The 20,204-nt window shown below is 41.3% G+C and overlaps 1 protein-coding gene across 4 annotated transcripts in view; it reads right to left on the bottom strand.

Moving 5' to 3' along the window:
* Positions 1-20,204, bottom strand: part of ULK4 (unc-51 like kinase 4) — a 596,079-nt gene that overhangs the window by 325,319 nt on the left and 250,556 nt on the right. For all 4 annotated transcript variants that reach the window (XM_040636925.1, XM_040636927.1, XM_040636926.1 and 1 more), the window contains one exon: positions 7,253-7,301. In XM_040636925.1, the coding sequence (XP_040492859.1) occupies positions 7,253-7,301 (49 nt within the window). The remainder of the gene's footprint in view (positions 1-7,252; positions 7,302-20,204) is intronic.

Raw genomic sequence — 20,204 nt, 5'->3', positions numbered from 1 at the left:
ACTAGAAACAAGAGATGAAGATAAAACTCAGGATTCCACTGGCTCAGCAGAGGCCATAGGTAATACATTCCCAGTGTGTGCCCTGTGATTGACCAAAGATATCCTCAGCTCTACTTTAGCATTTTTTTCAGTGGACACACTATGTGGTTTTTATCTTAATAAAGTCCATCTTCTTTCAAACCAATTGGGCTAATTATGCAGAAACTAGTTGTGCTTTACGCCAAGTTTGCTGATATAAGTTTATTTTATTAAGCTTCAACCCCTTTATTTGGCTAACCAGATAACAGGACACCGATCAGATTAGTCACGTGTTCAGGAGCGGAATGGGTAACTTCACTACATTTAATCCAGCATCAGTAGACTGCACTGTTGCCCTAGAGACCTATTTTGCAAATACAAATTGATGACATAAGCTACCAAGAGCAGATCCATGCATATCCATCTCCTCCCCCTCACAGAAAAAAAAAAAAAAACCCACCTGAAAGCACATACTTTAATAACAGTGTGTGAGTAGTGTGTGTAAAATCGTCTTGTATACAATAGCAGTCGGGTTATACAGTTCCATTCTGCAATCTACAGAAATCCTGAATAGGTATTCATGTAGGTTGAAGAAACAGATTTCTCTTACATCCAGTGAGTACTCTTTGTATAACTTTGAAAGGATCTTCGTAAGTCAAGCATTTGAAATTTTAATCAAATCTTGTTTGCTACTTTAGAAATTCATGCCTATGTGCACAGCAGAATCATATTCATGGCATATTGGACACAAGTGTGCAGATTCTTAATCTTATAAGGAACTTGTCATTTTAACATACCCTAAGAGAACCAATTCACATCAGATGGGTTGCAACTAGAAAAGAGCAAAGTAATTTTAAAAGCCTGACGAATGCACAGGACTGAAAACATTCCTTAAATGTAACGTGGCTGCCAGTCTGGACTGTGTTGGTGTCTCCATGATTAAATCCTTCAGGCTACAAGGGTCCATAAAGAGACTCTTTTCTAAAGATACCGTTGACTTGAAAGATTTACTCGAGGTTGCTTCAGCTGCTATCCTCAAGATTGTTAAAACAATATAATTGTCAAACTAGTGTATTGCTAATCCCATTTTTATTGTTAACATTTGCCACTGAAATTGCTCTTTGTTTGGAAACAGACACATAAACTATCATGACAGCGATATTTTGGCACATACTGGAAAATCTGCCATGAATAAAGATTTTTTTCCAATAAAATACAGTTTGCCTATATTACTTGGTATCAAAATGATTTACTGAAGTAGGCTAAAGCATAAACCACTAAAATAAAATGAAGAGAGATTAGAGTTATAGCAAAATCCAAAGGCTGATTCATCCAAATTCATACTTAGGACACATTTATTCTTTCTTTATTTTTAAAAAAATTTTTTTATTATGTTAAGTTAGTCACCATACCATACCATCATTAGTTTCTGATTTAAAAGTAACTTCTACTCTTTGGAAAGTGGCAAAGGGGGAAGAAAAATGCCTTCCATTCTGCTCCACGGGCAACTCTGCACTGGAAACCAAGCCCCAGGGTCCCTCTGATGGCTCCCGTTCTTAAGAACCCACATTTGATACACAGGTCCAGGCTGCCTCAGCATGCTACACCCTCAAGACCATGCAGAAGAATCTATTTAGCTTAATCCAAGCACACTGCCTGAGCCGCCAGTCCCCACTCAACACAGCTGCCTTGCGAGGCCAGGTTGGTCCTGCCAGGGAAGCAGCACCCAGCTGCTGCGACAGCTCCCTTTTTGTAAGCAATCAGCTACCTGGCTTTCCCTACCCGCTTAGCCTGCCAAGAGCTGGGACACTTGCAGCCGGATCCCAGGATTAAAAACATTCTGCCTGCTCTCTGGCCTGAATGTGGTGTTGGAAGTCCCAGGCCCTTAGATCAAACCTCTGAGACCTGCCCTGTGGTTTATGTCTCCTTCCCTCACTTTCCCTGTGGCTGATTTCAAAAGCCTCGCTGATGGAGATTTGCAGAGAACTCACAGAATCCAGCCCTCAACCAGTCTCAAGCTTTCCATATAATCCCATGACCCTAAGCCTGATTCTCTCCAAGTCCTAACCTCTGGCTAAGCAGTCTACCTCCTCGGTGCACACAGCCCTTGCAGCTAGAGGCTCCAAAAGATTTTCTTTTTCCTAAGTAGAGGATACTATCTGATTTTGAAAAGCATCAATTATTTGCAAAGCCAAACAAATATGAAACCGCCACAATATAAAGCCTGCAGGATCTGTGCCCAAACTACCCTCCAGCCTCACTTCCTGCATTTCTTCACGGTCTCTGGTCCAGGCACAGCTAAGTACTCACCATCCCCCACGCTGGAATGCCCCCTCTCCTCATGGCAACTCCCTCAAGGCCACATTCAAAGGTTATTTCTTCTGTGAGACTCCTCTCCTTGCAATGAGCGGTGGGTCCCTTCCACCCCTGGGATCCACAGCATTCTCTCCCTCCCTCCATAAAGCTCCTACACTACTGTCCAGTTATGTGCTTGCACATCCTTCTTCCTGTATGATGGATCCAGAGGGCCCAGACGGTTAGCCGTCCAGACGGGAGGGGGCACTGTGCTCCTGAGGAGGCACTTAGGACTGGGAGATTGGGCTCTTTTTCCAAACCATAAAAACTACTCTCAATTGGTATATCTTTAACCGGTTGTGGTTTTTTTAGTGTTCTTGACATACAATGTTACATTCGTTTCAGGTGTACAACACAGTGATTTGACCAGTATCCTCCGCTACATACAACACTATTTGATTACCACTGACCATGTTCCTTATGCTGTCCGTGCCTTTTATTCTCATGACTTCTTTAGTCCGTAACTGGAAGCCTGTACCACCCACTCCCCTTCACCCATCTTGCCCATCCCCCTCACCCCTGGCAACCATCAGTTTGTCTTCTGTATTTATAGATCTGATTCTTTTTGTTTATTCATTTGTTTTGTTTTTTATTCCACAAAGAAATGGAATCATATGGTATTAGTCTTTCTCTGACTTATCTCACTTAGCATAATATTGTCTAGCTCCATCCATGTTGTTGCAAATGGCAAGATCTCATCCTTTCTATGACTAGGTAATATTCCTCTGTGTGTGTGTGTGTGTGTGTGTGTGTGTGTGTGTGTGTTCATTATCCATTCATCTATCACTTGACACTTGGGTTGCTTCCACATCTTGGCTATTGTAAATAATGCTTCAATAAACATAGGGATGCATGTATCTTTTCAAAGGGTTTTCTTTTTATTTTGGGTAAATACCAATTAGAGGAATTACTGGATCACATGGTATTTCTATTGTTAATTTTTTTGAGGAATCTCTATACTGTTTTCCACAGCGGCTGCACCAATTTACATTTCCTCCAACAGTGCATGAAGGATCTTCTTTCTCCACATCCTTGCCAACACTTGTTCTTTTCATTCTTGCTGTTCTGACACAGGTGGGAGGTGATAACTCATAGTGGTTTTGATTTGCATTTCCCTGATTATTAATGATATTGAGCATCTTTTCATGTGTCTGTTGGCCATCTGTATATCTTCTTGGAGAAATGTCTGTTCAGGTCCTCTCCCCATTTTTTTAATTGGATTGTTTGGTTTCTTTGGTGTTGAGTTGAATAAGTTCTTTATATATTTTGAGTATTAACCCCTTATCAGATATATGATTTGCAAATATCTTCTCCCTTTCAGTAGGTTGCCTTTCTGTTTTATTGGTGGTTTCTGTTCCTGTGCAAAGCTTTTTATTTTGGTGTAGTCCCAGTAGTTTATTTTTGCTTTTGTTTCACTTGCTTGAGAAGACATATCTAGAAAAATGTTGCTATGGCTGATGTCAGAGAAATTACTGCCTGTGTTCTCTTCTAAGAATTTTATGGTTTCAAGTCTCACAGGTCTTTCATCCATTTTGCGTTTATTTTTGTGTATGGTATAAGATAGTGGTCCAGTTTCATTCCTTTGCATGTAGCTGTCCAATTTTCCCAACACCATTTGTTGAAGAGACTGTTTTACCCCTATTGCATGTTCTTGCCTCTCTTGCCATAGATTGACCATAAAAGCATGGATTTATTTCTGGGCTTTCTATTCTGTTCCACTGATCTATGTGTCTATTTTTATGATGGTACCATACTGTTTTGATTACGACAGCTTTGTACTATCTCTTGGCCAGTTTGATTCATACTTAAAGTTCTTTGTTCTACCTGCTTTTCTTAAGATTTTTAAAAAATAGGACATAAAATGCACAGTTCTCCTTCTTTCATCTTCACTTCCCTCCAGGCCCACAGAAAAGACACAGAAGCTGCCTGCAGTTCCTGCCCATCAGAAGAGAAACATTTGTTTTCTTACTGAAAAAAACACATAGGAGAGGACGGACTGCTGGTAAGAGCACATTGTATGAGGACCTCTAGGAAAGGAGGAAGTTATAAAGCCTGTATCACGCTTTAAGTACACCAAAAGAAGCTGGAAAACAGTTCTGGGCTAAGAGGAGAGAAAAAAGTCATCAGGAGGCCATAGTGAACCTCCAGCTTTTGCTTTTTTAATGGGTGGCTAGAAGACAAACAGTAGCCAATACGCAGGACCCTGTACAATTTTTCATTATGTCTTTTCTGATCAAACTGTTGCCAAGAAGCTGCTACATGTATGTGGAAACCACACAGGCCCTTGAGCTTAGAAACCAAACCCAACTGAAGTATATACTGTGTTTCTCTGAAACTAGGACTCCCTCAGTTCTAAGATGAATCATTATTTTATTAAGCCCTAAGTAAGAAAAATGCTGTCAATTAAACTATGACATGATTTCTTATTACTTAGAAAGTTCATTTTATTTTTATTGAAAGAGCTCTTTTAGACATATTCAGACATATATTTTTATAATGCATCACTCTTGGGCACTTATAAAAAGAAAAATAAAAGTGAAATGAATTGGTTAAGGCAATGACAACCAGGTCACCTGGCTGAAAGCAACTGTAAAACGCCATTGATTTGGAAAGTACATCCCAGTTTCAGAAATGTTAAAATCTGAAGGGGAAAAAAAGGTGCATCATAGAATCACTAAAATGCTATATTATGTCTTGCTCTGTGACAAAAATTTAGAAAGGACAAGGTAATTGTTCACAGGATAGCTGCTACAAAGACATTTCACTGATTAAAAAATGTATTTATACAGAGGGAAAAAGTTGAGATTATTAAACTCAAGAAAGATAAAAGTAGAAAAGGGATTTAATAATGTTCTTCAAGGACATCAATGTCCTGTCCCCAAAAGCAGTGATTTCCAACTGGTTTGTTTTTTTTTTTTTTACTTTTTTTTTTTTTAGAAGAGGGAGAGTAGACATCGTCTCTACCCACTCTCTATGACAGCTCCAACATATGACAAAGGTCTAAATCATGGCATCAATCAATGAAACATTCTCTGTGGTTTGTAAGATATGAAGCCATTCGGACACCTGGGTGACTCAGTCGGTTAAGCTCTGCCTTCAGCTCAGGTCATGACCCCAGGACCAGAGTCCTGGGATCGAGCCCCGCATCAGGCTCCCAGCTCCGCAGGGAGTATGCTTCTCCCTCTGCCCTTCCCCTCCACTACTGCGCTTGTGTGCACACCTGAGCTCCCTCTCTCTCTCTCTCTCTCAAAAATAAAATCTTCAAAAAAAAAGATATGAAACCTTCCTAGGTGGTCATTATACAAAGATTCATCAAGCACAGAGGGATTTTGGTAATCTTCAAGAAGGAATTTCTTATGTACAAGATTTGAGACCCTGAAGTGGTTGCCAAAGGATAGGACGAGAACTTTTTCTCAGTCACAAAAGGAGCTGTCCCGACCCCGACAGGTTAGAAACACTCCTGCCACAGCAAGGGAATGAGTCACAACCCCCTTTAAGGCCTGTTCTAGCTCTAGAGCGCTCTCCGTGTCTTCAACACTGGTCTCCTCAAATGCAAGCCTGATGTGGCTGTTTGGACGGCTTTGGCTTGTGCCCCGTGCCCCACCAAACCCAGAGCCCAGAGTTTACTGAACCCACTGTCCTCCAAAACAGATCCAACGCTGCAACAAATTAGCAAGCCACATCTACCCTCACTGAAGATGGGGAGACACACAGGCCACTTAGCAAGTTTAAAATCCCCATCAGACAGCACTCCATCTCCATGGGTCTCCTCCCATCTTCTCTATTTCCTCTCCAGACACTGCTTATAAAATCCCCTTACTATTCAAAGCTATTCAATCCAGCCTCCAACCTTGCACATTCCCCAGCATGGCAGCTCTGTGTCATCTTGTCACTGGAGCATTCTTTGGGAATACCACCCACTGCCACCTCTTGTCCCCGTCCAAACCACATAGCTCAGCAAACACAACCCACTTTCCTAGAAGGAAAAGGTTCACCTTGCAGCTAAGAAAAATAATGTTTTCACCATTTAGCCATACCATCACACAAACAACTTGTAGATCAATATTTTAGGATGATCAGAGAAAGCTAATTTTCCATGCATATAGTTATCAGACTAGAGTTACTGCTCCATTGGAGACCAAGGTAGGTTAGGCTGAGCTGGCTGGGGAGCTGTCCCCGCCTTTGTCCCTTATGCTGTCAGTTAGTCATATAAGGAAAGTTTTTAGTGAAAGGGGAAAGCCAACTCAGTTATAAGAGAATATTTCTTCAGCTAAGGGCACTCTGTTGCTCTAAGTTCCAACTCAACTTTCAGCTTACTTCTCAAACCTGCCTAAAGACAGGTATAAGTAGGGATTTATCAGAAGTGAGGAAAGTCAACTCTGCAACCCCATTTTACTCTCTACACATAGGAGCCATAGAAGAAAGGTTTTAACAGACGGTTTCCAGTGGAGTAGCATTCTATGAATAGAAAAGAATGATGTACGGAAGTTAAGCTATTGCACATTTGGAAGAACGTAACTTTCTGGCCATGGGCACAAACTGCTGATCAGACCCAATGATCACCAAGTCAGAGGGTTTCAGACCGAGCATCAGAAAATTCATACTGAAGTGCAGTGGTCATCCCTCTGCCCTTCCTCCACAAACCAATCCCAGATGAAGGCTTTGCAAAAAGAGGACAGGTCATTAAGCCGTGTCCCATACAATTTCAGAGCTGGACAAGAGTTCAGATAGAGAAACTGAGGCCCAGTGAAGTGAGATGATGAAGGGCACAGAATCCTTCTGGACAGAGTAAGGGTTAGAACGCAATCCCACAACATGGTTGAAACCTTAAAATTTTTTAAACGTCACTTGAATTTCAGAGACACATTTCCCTTCTTACCAGAATTACTTCGAAAATGAGTGGGATCAGTTTGCTCTCTTCCACAAGTCTGTTAAAAAAATAAAAATAAAAAGATGAGCACACATTAGAAAACTCATATTTAAACCGCCCTGATCGGGAGCAACACGGCCCCATGTTTTATAGCTTAAATTCTGTGACTGCGAAACAGATGATTAAATACTCATTTTTAACATACTGAACTACACTTATTAAATACAAGAAATATGGGGCTCTTTGCAAGTGACTATTAGCTTAGCGTTATTGATCTGTAGCAAGCATAATCTCAAATAGATTGACATTTATAAATGTAAAAATTAATTAAAATTCACAATTATTTTAAAGACTATGAGACTAGGCAATGCCAGCCGAAATCATGTGACCAGCCCTCACTGCACAATTAAATTATAAGCGAGCCACACATAATCTTTCATATATGCTTCATTAACTATCTTCCCAGCATTAATGAATGACTGTATAATGATTTTTAATCTCTTACTTTAAAAAAAAAAGAGTAGACCCCAATTACCCAATAGACTTTGGGAATTTTCCCTCATCAAAACTAGTTATGAATTATTATCTATTGTGACAAGATTTTTTTCACACCATTTAAGAGAAAAGAGTCTCAACCATTCTTACTAAAAACAATACTTCAGTCTCTAAATATTCCTTCAGTCCAGAGCAGTCAACTGTTTCTTATAAGGGGTGAGATGGCAAAGATTTTAGGCTTTGGTGGGCCACACAGTGTCTACAGCAACTACTTACCTCTGTCACTATAATGTAAAAGCAGGCATAAATTATACATAAATGAATAGGCATGGCTGTGTTCCAATAAAATTTTATTTACAAAAACAGGTATGTGCCATAGTTGGCCCATAAGCTATAATTTGCTGATTCCTGATTCCGTTTTAAAAGTAAATCAGATTCCTTCATTTTATTAGCGTTGACTTTATATGATAAACGACAGCACTTAAGACAAGCATGCTGCCTTCGTTGTGGGTATTACAGTTTGTCTATTTCACAGAAAATGCCAGGTGGATAGGAAGGGAATTTATCATCCGGCCTCCCTAGAGCTTGTTCGTCTATGATAATACGCTAATAAAAGAAAAGCCTACAAGACTTGCCAAAGAGAGACCACAGTGTTTATACATATGTGTTAAGGGAAAGTGAGGTACGGAGAGGAGTCCCAAAGACTGGAGCGAGCACTTAGAAAGCCCCTCGGAATCTAGCAGAAATAAACGTGATTACTTCTGTAGTTTCAATATCTTAGGGGATGAGGTTTTGACTACAAATATTAATTTACAAATATTAAGTTTACAAATATTACAAACATTAAATTTATTTTTTCACTTTCTTGGGCAACTGAAAGCTCAGATGCAAAGCCAAACCTTCCCACACCGTGTCTGGGCACGATGGGAAATGCACAGACTCAAGACAGAGCACGACCTCAGGCCAGCACATTCCCAGGCTTCTTCCTCAGCTCCCGAGATGTTGACCATCCCTTTCCCTAATTGATCTTTTTAAATTTCTATGATATATACTCTGCTTAGGCCCAGGCTGAAATAACCAAACACATACATCTGAGAGTTGCCCTAGCGCCCAAGCCAAAAAAGTCCCAGGGGTATGGGCCCCACTTCTCCAATGGTACCCAGAAGTGAGAGCTGCTTCTACATTCTCCCCCAACATTAAGATCCAAAAGCATCCACTCACAACACCAGTGCCCTCGTGACAGTATTTTTAAATATACTCTACTGCTAGGACGTGACTATAGAAACTACTATAATTCATTCTGATGAATTACAACTAGTCCTTCTCCAGGCTTCTGCACGAGAAGCAGGCTGGCCTGGCCTACCTCTTCAGGCCTCTTCAACTCCAGTTCTAGCATTCCAGGCCTCACATTTTTCTGAATACCACCAACCATAACAGTTGTTGTTTCCTGATTGGACGGACATGATTCAGAACCATGCCTGGTAAATAAAAAGGGAGATTGTGCTAAATAAAAGCACTTTTAGTTTAAAAAAAACAAAAAACAAAAAACAAAAAACCACAACATTTCTACGACATTTTCTGCGACTCATGAACTAAATGTAAATTCAAAAAAACCCCAAAAAACCAAAAACTCTAAAGCAAGTACAGAACAAGGGTAACTTCAAATGTTTACACTGATCTCAGACAGTGTTCTTCCAGACTGTGGGAAATGGCCAATATGTGGGCAATGACATGAGTTCACTGGGTATTGACTAGCATTTTCTTTTTTTTTTTTTTAAGATTTTATTTATTCATTTGAGAGAGAGAGAGCAGAGACAGAGAGAGAGAGCACATGAGCAGTGGGGAGAGGCAGAGGGAGAAGAAGTAGGCTCCCCGCTGAACAGAGAGCCCGACTCGGAGCTTGAGCCCAGGGCCCTGAGATCATGACCTGAGCCAAAGGCAGACGCTCAACCGAGTGAGCCACCCAGGCGCCCTGACTAGCATTTTCTTAATTAAAAATAATAAAATGGAGACTCTCCAAAGCTGTCACACATAGTATGGTTCCATGACATTTTTGTTTCAGTTTTAGGCCTATAGATGCATACTGGGTAGTGATGTAAATGCATTTTTCTTATGTGGGTCATAGTTAGACATCTGAAACCCAGAGATTTTAGATTGCTTTCGAGACAATATTTGCCTTCCATATGCTCTTTGATTTTTAAAAATCTGTCTCCTTATTTTAAGCACCTCCTCTCATACCACTATAGGCCCAATTAGTGGCTCAGGTCTCCAGTGATCAAACCCTTAATGTGCTCTGAGTAACGGAGCAATCTTCTCGGGGCTCTCTTCCTTTGATTTGTACTCTGAAGAGCAGCCCTGGCGCTCAGGCCTCTGTAGACCGGGGAGGACGAGGCTTACCTCCAAAGAAAGCCGATGTGGCTGAATCTCAGGGAATTGTTTGGGCAGTAAGTCTTAAATCGTCAGAGTAGACTTTTGTAAAAGGCTATCTTATTTTTGGGCTCTGTTCAGCAGTTGGCCACCATGATTTTAAATCACCAGTATCATTTTACTACATGAGCCTGTTATATCCTACATTCTAAAATAATAAAATTTCTATGGTTTATGGACAGCCTGGAGGACAGGAAGTAAAAAGATTAATCTGGATTCTTTTTAAGCCAAAAACAAACAAAAAGAGATCTTTCTGAAATTAACCCTAATCTTCAAAGGACTGCAAAGATATTAACTACATCACAGTATACTTTTCTTTATGTTAATGATCCAAGCACACTGTTTTTAAGTAATTCCAGATGAAAACTGAAATATACTGCCCTCCCCAAATGTAGTTCATAGGACCACTTGATACAGGCTTTTTTTTTGTTTTTTTTGTGGGTTTTTTTTGAGGGGGAGGTCTTCTTTGTTTTGTTTCTTCCCCTTAACAGCACAACTTAATAATAGACTGTATGTGGTTAAAGAGTTTTCCAGAGGTGCCTGGGTGGCTCAGCCGTTAAGCTTCTGCCTTCAGCTCAGGTCATGACCCCAGGGTCCTGGGATCGAGCCCCTCATCAGGCTCTCTGCTCAGCAGGAAGCCTGCTTCTCCCTCTGCCACTCCCCCTGCTTGTGTTCCCTCTCTTGCTGTCTCTGTCAAATAAATAAAATCTTTAAAAAAAAAAAAAGAGTTTTCCTTACAAAATTTTGATTCAGAAGATTCACTGGGATTTTCTATATCTGTGGTTTATATTATTAACAAAGAGGGTGCTGTTTGAATTAGAAAATTTTGAATAAACTTAACATCTTTAGGATACATTATTTGCCATTCTAACTCCCTCCCATACCTAAAGTAATTGTCACCCTTAGTGTTGGGAAACTTTTGTTTTTGTAAAGATTTTTTTTTATTTGAGAGAGAATGTGTACCAGTGGTGGGAGTGGTGGAGAAGAGGGAAGGGGAGAGGCAGACCCCCCCATGAGCAGGGGCTGGATCCCAGGACCCTGGGATCATGACCTGAGCCAAAGCCAGACACTTAACCAACTGAGCCACCCAGGCGCCCCAGTTTTGGGAAACTTTTTAAAAGTTTTATTTACTGATCCTTGACAATTCAGACTAAATATAAAGTCTAGCAACAGTTAGATATAAATGACTAAATGCAATTTAGGTAGGAAAAGTAGGAACAGGGAGATTCCTCTGCTTCTGTTCAGAGAGCTACAGAAGTAAGTTGGGCTTAATTTCAAACCACTGTTAACATTTTTTTAACTTTCCTTTGAAACATAAAGACTATCTTAGGATGAACCAAGAACAAGAACTAAAAATAACTAAATGAAGTCCCTTGACGTACCCTACCGTACTGCTATTTATTCACAGAAAAGAGGAGCCGGGAGGAGGAGGTCCAGGGAGGGGAAGGAAAGGATCTCTCCTGGCTCTGGGCTCAGGTTTGCAAGACAAAGAAAACAGCTGCGACAGTAATTAAATAGGTCTAAGACACTGGGTTTGGTTGCAGAGCTGTACTGTCACGTTTGCTTGCTTGAAGTTTTTATCTGCCCACATAGGTGGAGACAATATGCAGAAAGCAAGCACCAGAAGTGGAGACCCCCCATCTTCGCAGTCGGCCCATTGGGAACACTGCCCATCCCACCCCCAAGGGCTTTTCCATCTACTGTCTCTGCATTTCAGCAATCCAAGTTGTCACAGAGATCTTACTTAGTGCTGGAGATTTTTCTTCCTGAAAACTATCTCAGTACTCAAATTATGACCAACCCTATTGAGCATCTGCCATGGGCTAATCTTAAGAACTCAAAATCTGTGCCTTCAAACTTGGTAGTCAAATGGCTTAAGAGACACACTGAACAGCATACAAACAGAATTAACTTCTAGCGCAGATAAGGGAACCGACCTGGGGAAAACGCAGCGAGCCCAGACTGGGAGAAGAGGTGTTCATGAGCATTGAAAGAATTGGCCATTTAAAGTGAAGCGCACCTACACGGAGAGGGTGAGCAGAAGTAGTAAAAGGACAATGTGAAAGATGGAGGAGAATGACGTGACCTTGAATGCCATGCCAAGAAGTCTGGGTTTTACCTACAGGTTACAGGGAGTTTATGAAGGATTTTAAGCAGAAGAATGACATAGTAGGATTTGCTGTTAAACTCCAATCTGACAGTAATGCAAGAAATGACCAGGAGTATAGTCCAGAACATTCCTACTCAAAGAATGGTATGCAGACCGAAGCCAGCCTGCAAACTGTCACAGGTCTGTGACAGGACAACTACCCAAATTTGAAAGATTAAGCTTCTGTCTGTTGGGTCTAATGATAAGAAATTTGAACTTCGAAGCAGTTTAAAACATGACTCCACCAAAATATGATGAAAAACAGGACATACTCACGGCCTCAAAATAGTTCCCCACAAACAAAAGTGCAGTGGAGAAACACGGCAGACACCACCTTAACCAACGGAGCACATTTCACATCCCCAGAAATAAGACAATGACATCACATACGCCCTGATATCGTTCACTGAGGAAGACACACCATCGCTTCTAACGTACTTGTGCCAAAACTACAAACCTCAATCTAATCATGAAAAAATGCCTAACTCAAACTGAGTGGCATCTTACAAAGTATCTTCCCAGTGTACTTCTAAAGTGTTAAAGCCATGAAAGACAAGAAAGAGTGAGGAGCTGTCCCCGACTTGGGGGGACTCCTACTAGAGAGAAGAAGACCAAATGCAATCAGATCAGACCCCAGGACTTGAAAAAGTGGCAAAAACCGGCAAAACTCAAATAAGATCTGCAGATTGGTTGATACTCTTGTATCAATGTGAATTTCCTGGTTTGGATAACAGGGTTATGGTTCTATAAGATGTTAACATTAGTAGAAGCTGGCTGAAAGGCATATAGAAATTCTTTGTACTACTTTTATCACTGTTCTGGAAGCCTAAAATTATTTCAATATTAAAAGTTTTTCTGTTTTTTATTTGTTTGGGGTGTTTTGTTTTGTTTTGTGGCTCCCAAATTCTTTGACTCTCCTGAGACATAGGATCTGTGTCCTCTCGCCGTGAGTCTGGGCAGGTTTGTAACAGCTTTGACCAACAGTGTAGTATGGAAGTGATATTGCATGACTCTGCTTATATTCTGAGTGCCTTTTCTACATTTCACTTTTATAATATCCTATAAAAATGTGTATTCCGGTTATCTGTTGCCACATAACAAACTGCCCCAAACTTAGTGTCCTAAAGCAATAATTGCATATGACGCTAGTGAATTCTTTGGGTCATGGATTTGGACAGGGCATGCTGAGGATGACCTGTCCTTGTTCCCTGATGCCCGTTCCCTGAGGTCAGCTGGGAAGACACAAAAGCTGGGGGTGACTAGAACAGTTGGGGGGCTGGAAGCATCTGCAGGCTTCTTTGCTCACATGTCACAAGGGGTGACTCAAGGAAGGCTCAGTTAATTCTGCCCATTGGATCACCTGCTGCTGCCATCTCCAAGTGGCCTGGCCTCTCACAGCATGGCAGCGGGGTGCCAAGAGGGAGCATTCCTAGACCTAGAGGTAGAAACTGCCAGAGCTTTTCTAGTGTCACTTCCACTACATTCTAAATGGTTACAAGCCAGTCTTTAAGGTCCACTCAGCTTCAAGTGGAGGAGAAATGGTCATCTTCTGTTTGGGGGAGTGGAGAAAGGGGATGTGGGATGGGAGAGATTTCTGTAGCCACCTTTGTAAGACTCAATCTGCCACAGCATTGGTCCACAACACACTGAAATTTTAAAAATGGTTTCTTCACCACAGATAGTGTGAGTAACATTAGTTTAGAACCAGAGAGAATAGTTAACAGTTAATAGAACAGTTAATAGTTAATAACAGTTAATGGGCTACTACAGCAATCCAAAGGAGTCCTAAGTGGGGTCTCGTATTTATTTTCTATTGCTGAATAATTAGTTAGCACAAACTCAGTGGCTTAAAGCAATACCCATCCATTAATTCAAAGTCCTGTAGGTTAGAAGTCTATCTAGCTCAGCATGACCGGCTTATCTGCTCAGAGCACGATAAATCTGGAACTAAGGTGTCAGTGGTGCTAACTTCCCCTTTGGCGGCCGGGGGATGAGAGAATGTGTTTTCTTTTTCTTTTTCTTTTTTTTTAAGATTTTATTCATTTATTTGAGAGAGAGAGAGACTGAGCATGAAAAGGCAGAGGGTCAGAGGGAGAAGCAGACTCCCCACTGAGTGAGAAGCCCAATGCAGGACTTGATCCTGGGACTCTGGGATTATGACCTGAGCCGAAGGCAGATGCTTCCACGCAGGTGCGTGGGGATGTGTTTTCAACCACATTCTTATTGTTAACAGAACTCAGTTCCTTGCAGTTGTAGGACTGATGCCCCTCTTTCCTTGTTGGCTGCCAGACATGGGTCCCTCTCAGATCCTACAGGCCATTCACATTCCTTGGCACATGGACTCCTCTATCTGTAAAACCAGCAAAAAAGGACTCCATGTCAAAACCTTCTTGAGCTTCAAATCTGTTTGACTTCCCAGTCTCTGACCTCTAGGCCAGATTGCCATGACTCCTGTGATTAGTAAAGCCCACCTGGATGATCTCCATATTTTAAGGTCAACTAGTTTGGGACCTTAATTACATCTGCAATGTCCCTTCACAGCAGCACTAAATTAATATTTCACTGAGTAACTGGGAAAAGGTGTGTATACATCTGCTGGGAATCTTGAAGGCCACCTGGAAATTCTGTCCACTCCAATCTCACCTCACCCTTGTCTCCTTTTTTAAGGAATAATTCATATTTAGTTCTTTGAATAAGCTGTTTCTGGTCAACTTATATAGAAGCCCTAAATAGATACAAGACTTTTTAAAACTTCAACAATGCTGTTTAGGAGTCTTCAAGTTACTATTTGTTTGTAACTGAGCACTAGACTATAAACAAAGCTTTTTCATTTCTTATGACTTATATAATTTGCCAGCCTAGTGGACCAATACCAGTCATTTTAAATTAAAAAAAAGAAACCTCTAACATCAAACTGAATTTCAAATTATTGGTCCAGTGAATCAGCTTCAAAAAGAAATGGTTTTATAATGCGTAGCTATGGCACGATATTATGTCTAGCCTGAAAGCAAGAATATTTGTAATGTTTCTCCTTGAAATGTTTGCCCTTGCCTGCAATGCTTGCTAATCCTCTTGCACAGAATTGCAGAAGTCTTACCAATAGAGGTACACATCTAAGGAGATATTTTTCACAAGAAAAGGGCAGGGTTGAAATTTTAACAGCTCTAGCACAGAACATTTTTAGATCTGGCCATTTCACAAAGATCTACAGAGTCCCTCATATGGGCAAGCATTATACCTCTTCCTTGAAGAAGTTTATACCCCAGTGGGCAAAAAACACATACAATATAAAAATAACTTGATTCAACTTATAAAGCTAACTGCTTCATTTGCTGAAAAGGTCTCAGCATTAAGTTCGAATACAAGGCTATACCAGAATGTACCTCCCACGTGCAGAATCTCCCACTGCCCCAAAAAGCATGAAAACGAAATGAATTTCAGTAAGAAACTACGATTAAGCAAAACGCAAGTGTTTTCCAATAGAAAGGAGATTTATAGAGAAATTTTAAAATTGTATGTTACATTAGCAACTTCACAAGATGCTTCTGTATCCATTACCTCAACAGATACCCAATGCAGGCCTGTGATGACCCGCATCTGTTGAACAAGGCCCCAGCCCGTTTCCATCACAGCAAGTACAGAAGGTGAGACGGAAGAGCTGGACTCCAGAGGAACTCCACCCAGTATGTGGACTTCACATACAAAAATCCTCCTGCCTCCTTCTAACTCCAGAGGCTATAAGGTGCCTGAAAGTCACATTTTGTCCAGGGCCTTACACTAACTGTCCCTGCACAGGCAACAAAATCCTTGTTCACCAGCCAAGGGCTTTGGCCGCTTGTTCTCACATCCTTTCCGTTCTGCCTAGGTCCTGGGCCCTTATCTCTGTCTTTCTGAACCCTGTGGCTCTGTAGCTGGTCTGTTTTCTCTAATAACTCTTTGAATCCTTGGCAGTCTCCCTAAGACATGGCTCTGTGCTCGTCACACAGCTCTACACTCACACTCCAGATAAGAAGCATGTTGCTTCTTGCACCAGAGCAGGGAGGGGACTGAACCAAAACCAAAAAAAATAACAAAAAACAACCACTATCAGTAAGACAAGTAAGATAAAGGACTGGCAGGGGCACAAAGCAGGAACAAGTCCCTCAGAGGACCACCAGATTTCACAAGTGGCCAGCATCTCTTTTTCCCCTACAGACATGAGCCCAACACCAGGAAAGAGCAATTGTATAAGAGATAATCCTGAAATTCTTTTCGATTTAATGAACCTGCTTATATTCTATGGTCCCTTTTTGTCCTGTTACTTACAAGAGAATTTTTTTTTTAAATCTACTTGAAGTCAGGGTAAGATCTGTCTCTCTTCTTTCACACACTCATTAACATCTACTGAGTACCCATTATGTGCCATACACTGAGCTAATTTAGAGCTACATCAGTATTGTAAGTGCTAAGACAGATGTCTATAAAGGGTACAGAAGGGGGGCGCCTGGCTGGCTCAGTTGGTAAAGCAAGTGACTCTTGATCTCGGGGTAAGTTCGAGTCCCACATTGGGTGTGGAGATTACTGAAAAATAAAATCTTAAAAAAAAAAAGTACAGAAGGGACAACAGAAATACAGTTGACCCTTGAATAACACAGGGGGTAGGGGCGCTGACCCCTGCATAGTTGAAAAAACCATGTGTAACTTTTGATTCCCCCAAAACTTAACTACTAATAGCCTACCGTTGATCTGAAGCCTTACTGATTACATAAACAGCCCATTAACACATACTTTGTATGTTATGTGATTATATACTATATTCTCACAATACAGTAAGCTAGAGAAAAAAATGTTAAGGAAAGCATAAGGAAGAGAAAATACATTTACAATACTGTACTGTATTTATTGGGAAAAAATCCGCATACGAGGGGCACCTGGGTGGCACAGCGGTTAAGCGTCTGCCTTCGGCTCAGGGCGTGATCCTGGCGTTATGGGATCGAGTCCCACATCAGGCTCCTCCGATATGAGCCTGCTTCTTCCTCTCCCACTCCTCCTGCTTGTGTTCTCTCTCACGCTGGCTGTCTCTCTCTGTCAAACAAATAAATAAAAAAAAAAAAAATCCGCATACGAGTGGGCCTATGCAGTTCAAACCCGTGTTGTTCAAGGGTCAGCTGTAGTCTTTTCTGTTTGAGGAGCATAACAAAGGCTTCAAAGTGAAACCAACAATGACAACAACAGTAAACACAGAGCACACAGTTACTGTGTGGAACATGGTTCCCAAGGCCATACATGTGGTAACTCATTGGGTTCTAACAAAGAAAATCCTAGGAGTCAGATCAGAAGGTGATGATGAATTTTTTTTGTTTCACATGATAAATTGAGATATGAGGAAGTAAAGCACTCAAGTGACAGGAGGGGCAGAGATACAGACCCAGGCAGCTTAGATCACACCCCCGTACAGGTACTGCTTGAGCTGAACCTTGAAAAGAGGAGCAGGTTATTGACAGGTAGAGAATGGATGAAGCGGGAGGAGGAGGAGGAAGATAGGTAGGGATGAATTATGTCTTGGGCAAAGCAGGACAAAGGGAACAGCAGGACAAAGAGCAAAATCGAAATGGGCTCATTATAGGCAGTGAAAAGCGAATGAACAGGCACATTTGTTGCAGTAGTAGAAGTAGTAAAGAGAAGATAATAAAAGATCAGGCTGGCGGAATGAACCAGGGCAGATCACAAGAGATCTTGTCAGCCATGCTGAGGAGCTTAAACTTTATCCTCTGGATGGGGGTTGAGCTTAAACTTTATCCTCTGCGTGGGGGTTGGTAAACTCCAACCTGCGAGCCAGACCCTGCTGGCCACCTATTATTTCTTTGGCCCACAAACTACAAATGGTCGTTACGTTTCTAAATGGTTGGGAAAAAATCAAAAGAATATTTCGTGACGTATGAAACTGCATGAAATTCAAATTTCAGTTTTCGTAAATAAAGTTTAATTGAAACACAGCCATGCTCATTCATGTGCATACTGTCTCTGGCTGTTTTTACACTGCAATGCCAGGGCTCAGTAGCTGCAACAGAGCCCATATGGCCGGCAATGCCTAAAATATTTACTATCTGGTCTTTTAGAGGAGTTTGCCAAGCCCTACTCTAGGTAACTAGGAGCTGCTAAGGGGCTGATTAGGCAAAATGACGTCATTACCAGCTTTATATTTTTACAATGATTATTCAGGTTACAGTGAAGAGGATGGACTGGAAACAGGAAGACCAGTTAGCTGACAGTGACTACTCTCAAAATTAGAGGTGCTAAGCATCATTTCCCAGAAATGGGAAAAGAAAAATGAAAAACCTCAAAAAGGTTGTATCAATAGGATTTCAAAATCTACTGGATGCAGGAGAGGAAGAGGAGGGAAGAAATATAGAATGACTCCAGGTGCCTCTTCTGTCCTACCTGGGACCACCACCATGATCACTGCCAGAATAATCCCCATCACAGCAAGCAACCTCACAGGAAACTCCCACACCTCACGCACTGAGTGTAATCAGCGCTTTACCTCCCAGCTAATCCTCACCACGACGTAGGAATGAGTCACCCTGTTCTACCAAGAAAAAAACTAACATTTAACCTTATCCAAGGTAATACAGCTAATTAGTTTCTGAGCTCACAATGTTAACTGCTCTAAGATACTATAATATAGAGAGGGAAAACCTACTTTGGATAAGTTCTGAAAGGTGAGTGACAAGTCAACTGAGGACAGAAACCCAAGGCACACCAACATTTAAAGAGTTGGCAGGGGAAAAAAAACACCCAGTGGTGTCAAGGTTCGTAGAACTCAGGAAGCAAGGATGTCAGTGGGATGAATGGAAGAGTCAAAAAGAACACCTTAACACCCTGCTCAATCTCCTGAACACTCAGATCTTAGATTCAGTCCCAGTTTCTGTAAATTATACGTACATTATACAGAGTAAGTCCCCAAGCTCATTTCAGGAGTTGTTTCTAAGATCAATACATGATACTATGGTACTAACAAACAAACAAAATAGGGCGATGATCGACTTGAAGCCACAAACCAGAGGCTAGCTCACTGACCCTCAAAACCACAGATGGGTGATGGATTATCATCAACGTTAATGTTTGACAAGAACCATCAGCCTGGGGGCACCTGGGTGGCTCAGTCGGTTAAGCGTCTGCCTTCGGCTCAGGACATGATCTCAGGGTCCTGGGATCGAGCCCTGTATCAGGCTCCCTGCTCAGCAGGGAGTCTGCTTCTCCATCTCCCTCTGCCTCTCCCCCTGCTCATTCTCTCTCCCTCTCTCTCTCAAATAAATAAATAAAATCTTAAAGAAAAAAGAACCACCAGCCTGTATGAGTGTGTTTTTAACAAATAGGTGGTTTTTTTTCCTGATTATAGAAAATGATTATTAAAAATAGGCAAGATCTGAATAGCTATTTTTCCAAAGAAAACATACAGATGGCCTACAGGCACATGAAAAGATGCTCAACATCATTAATCATCAGGGAAATGCAAATCAAAACCACAATGAGATATCACCTCACACCTGTTAGAATGACTTATCAAAAAGACTAGAAATAACAAATGTTGGTGAAGTAGAAAAAAGAGTACCCTTGTGCCCTGTTGATCGGAAGATAAACTGGTGCAGCCATTGTGGAAAACAATATGGGATTCCTTGAAAATGAAAAATAGGACTATCGCATGATCCAACAATTCCACTTATGGGTATTGATCCACAGAAAACGAAAACATTAATTTGAAAAGATATATGCACCCTCATGTTCACTGCAGCATTCTTTACAAAAGACAAGATATACAAGCAGCCCAAATGTCCATCGATGAGTGAATGGATAAAGAAGGTGTAATATATGTATAAACACACACACACACACACACACACACACACA

The sequence above is a fragment of the Ursus maritimus genome, unplaced genomic scaffold (assembly GCF_017311325.1).
Source record: "Ursus maritimus isolate PB19 unplaced genomic scaffold, ASM1731132v1 scaffold_20, whole genome shotgun sequence".
Classification (NCBI taxonomy): Eukaryota; Metazoa; Chordata; class Mammalia; order Carnivora; family Ursidae; genus Ursus; species Ursus maritimus.
This window is presented reverse-complemented; position numbering and strand designations above follow the sequence as displayed.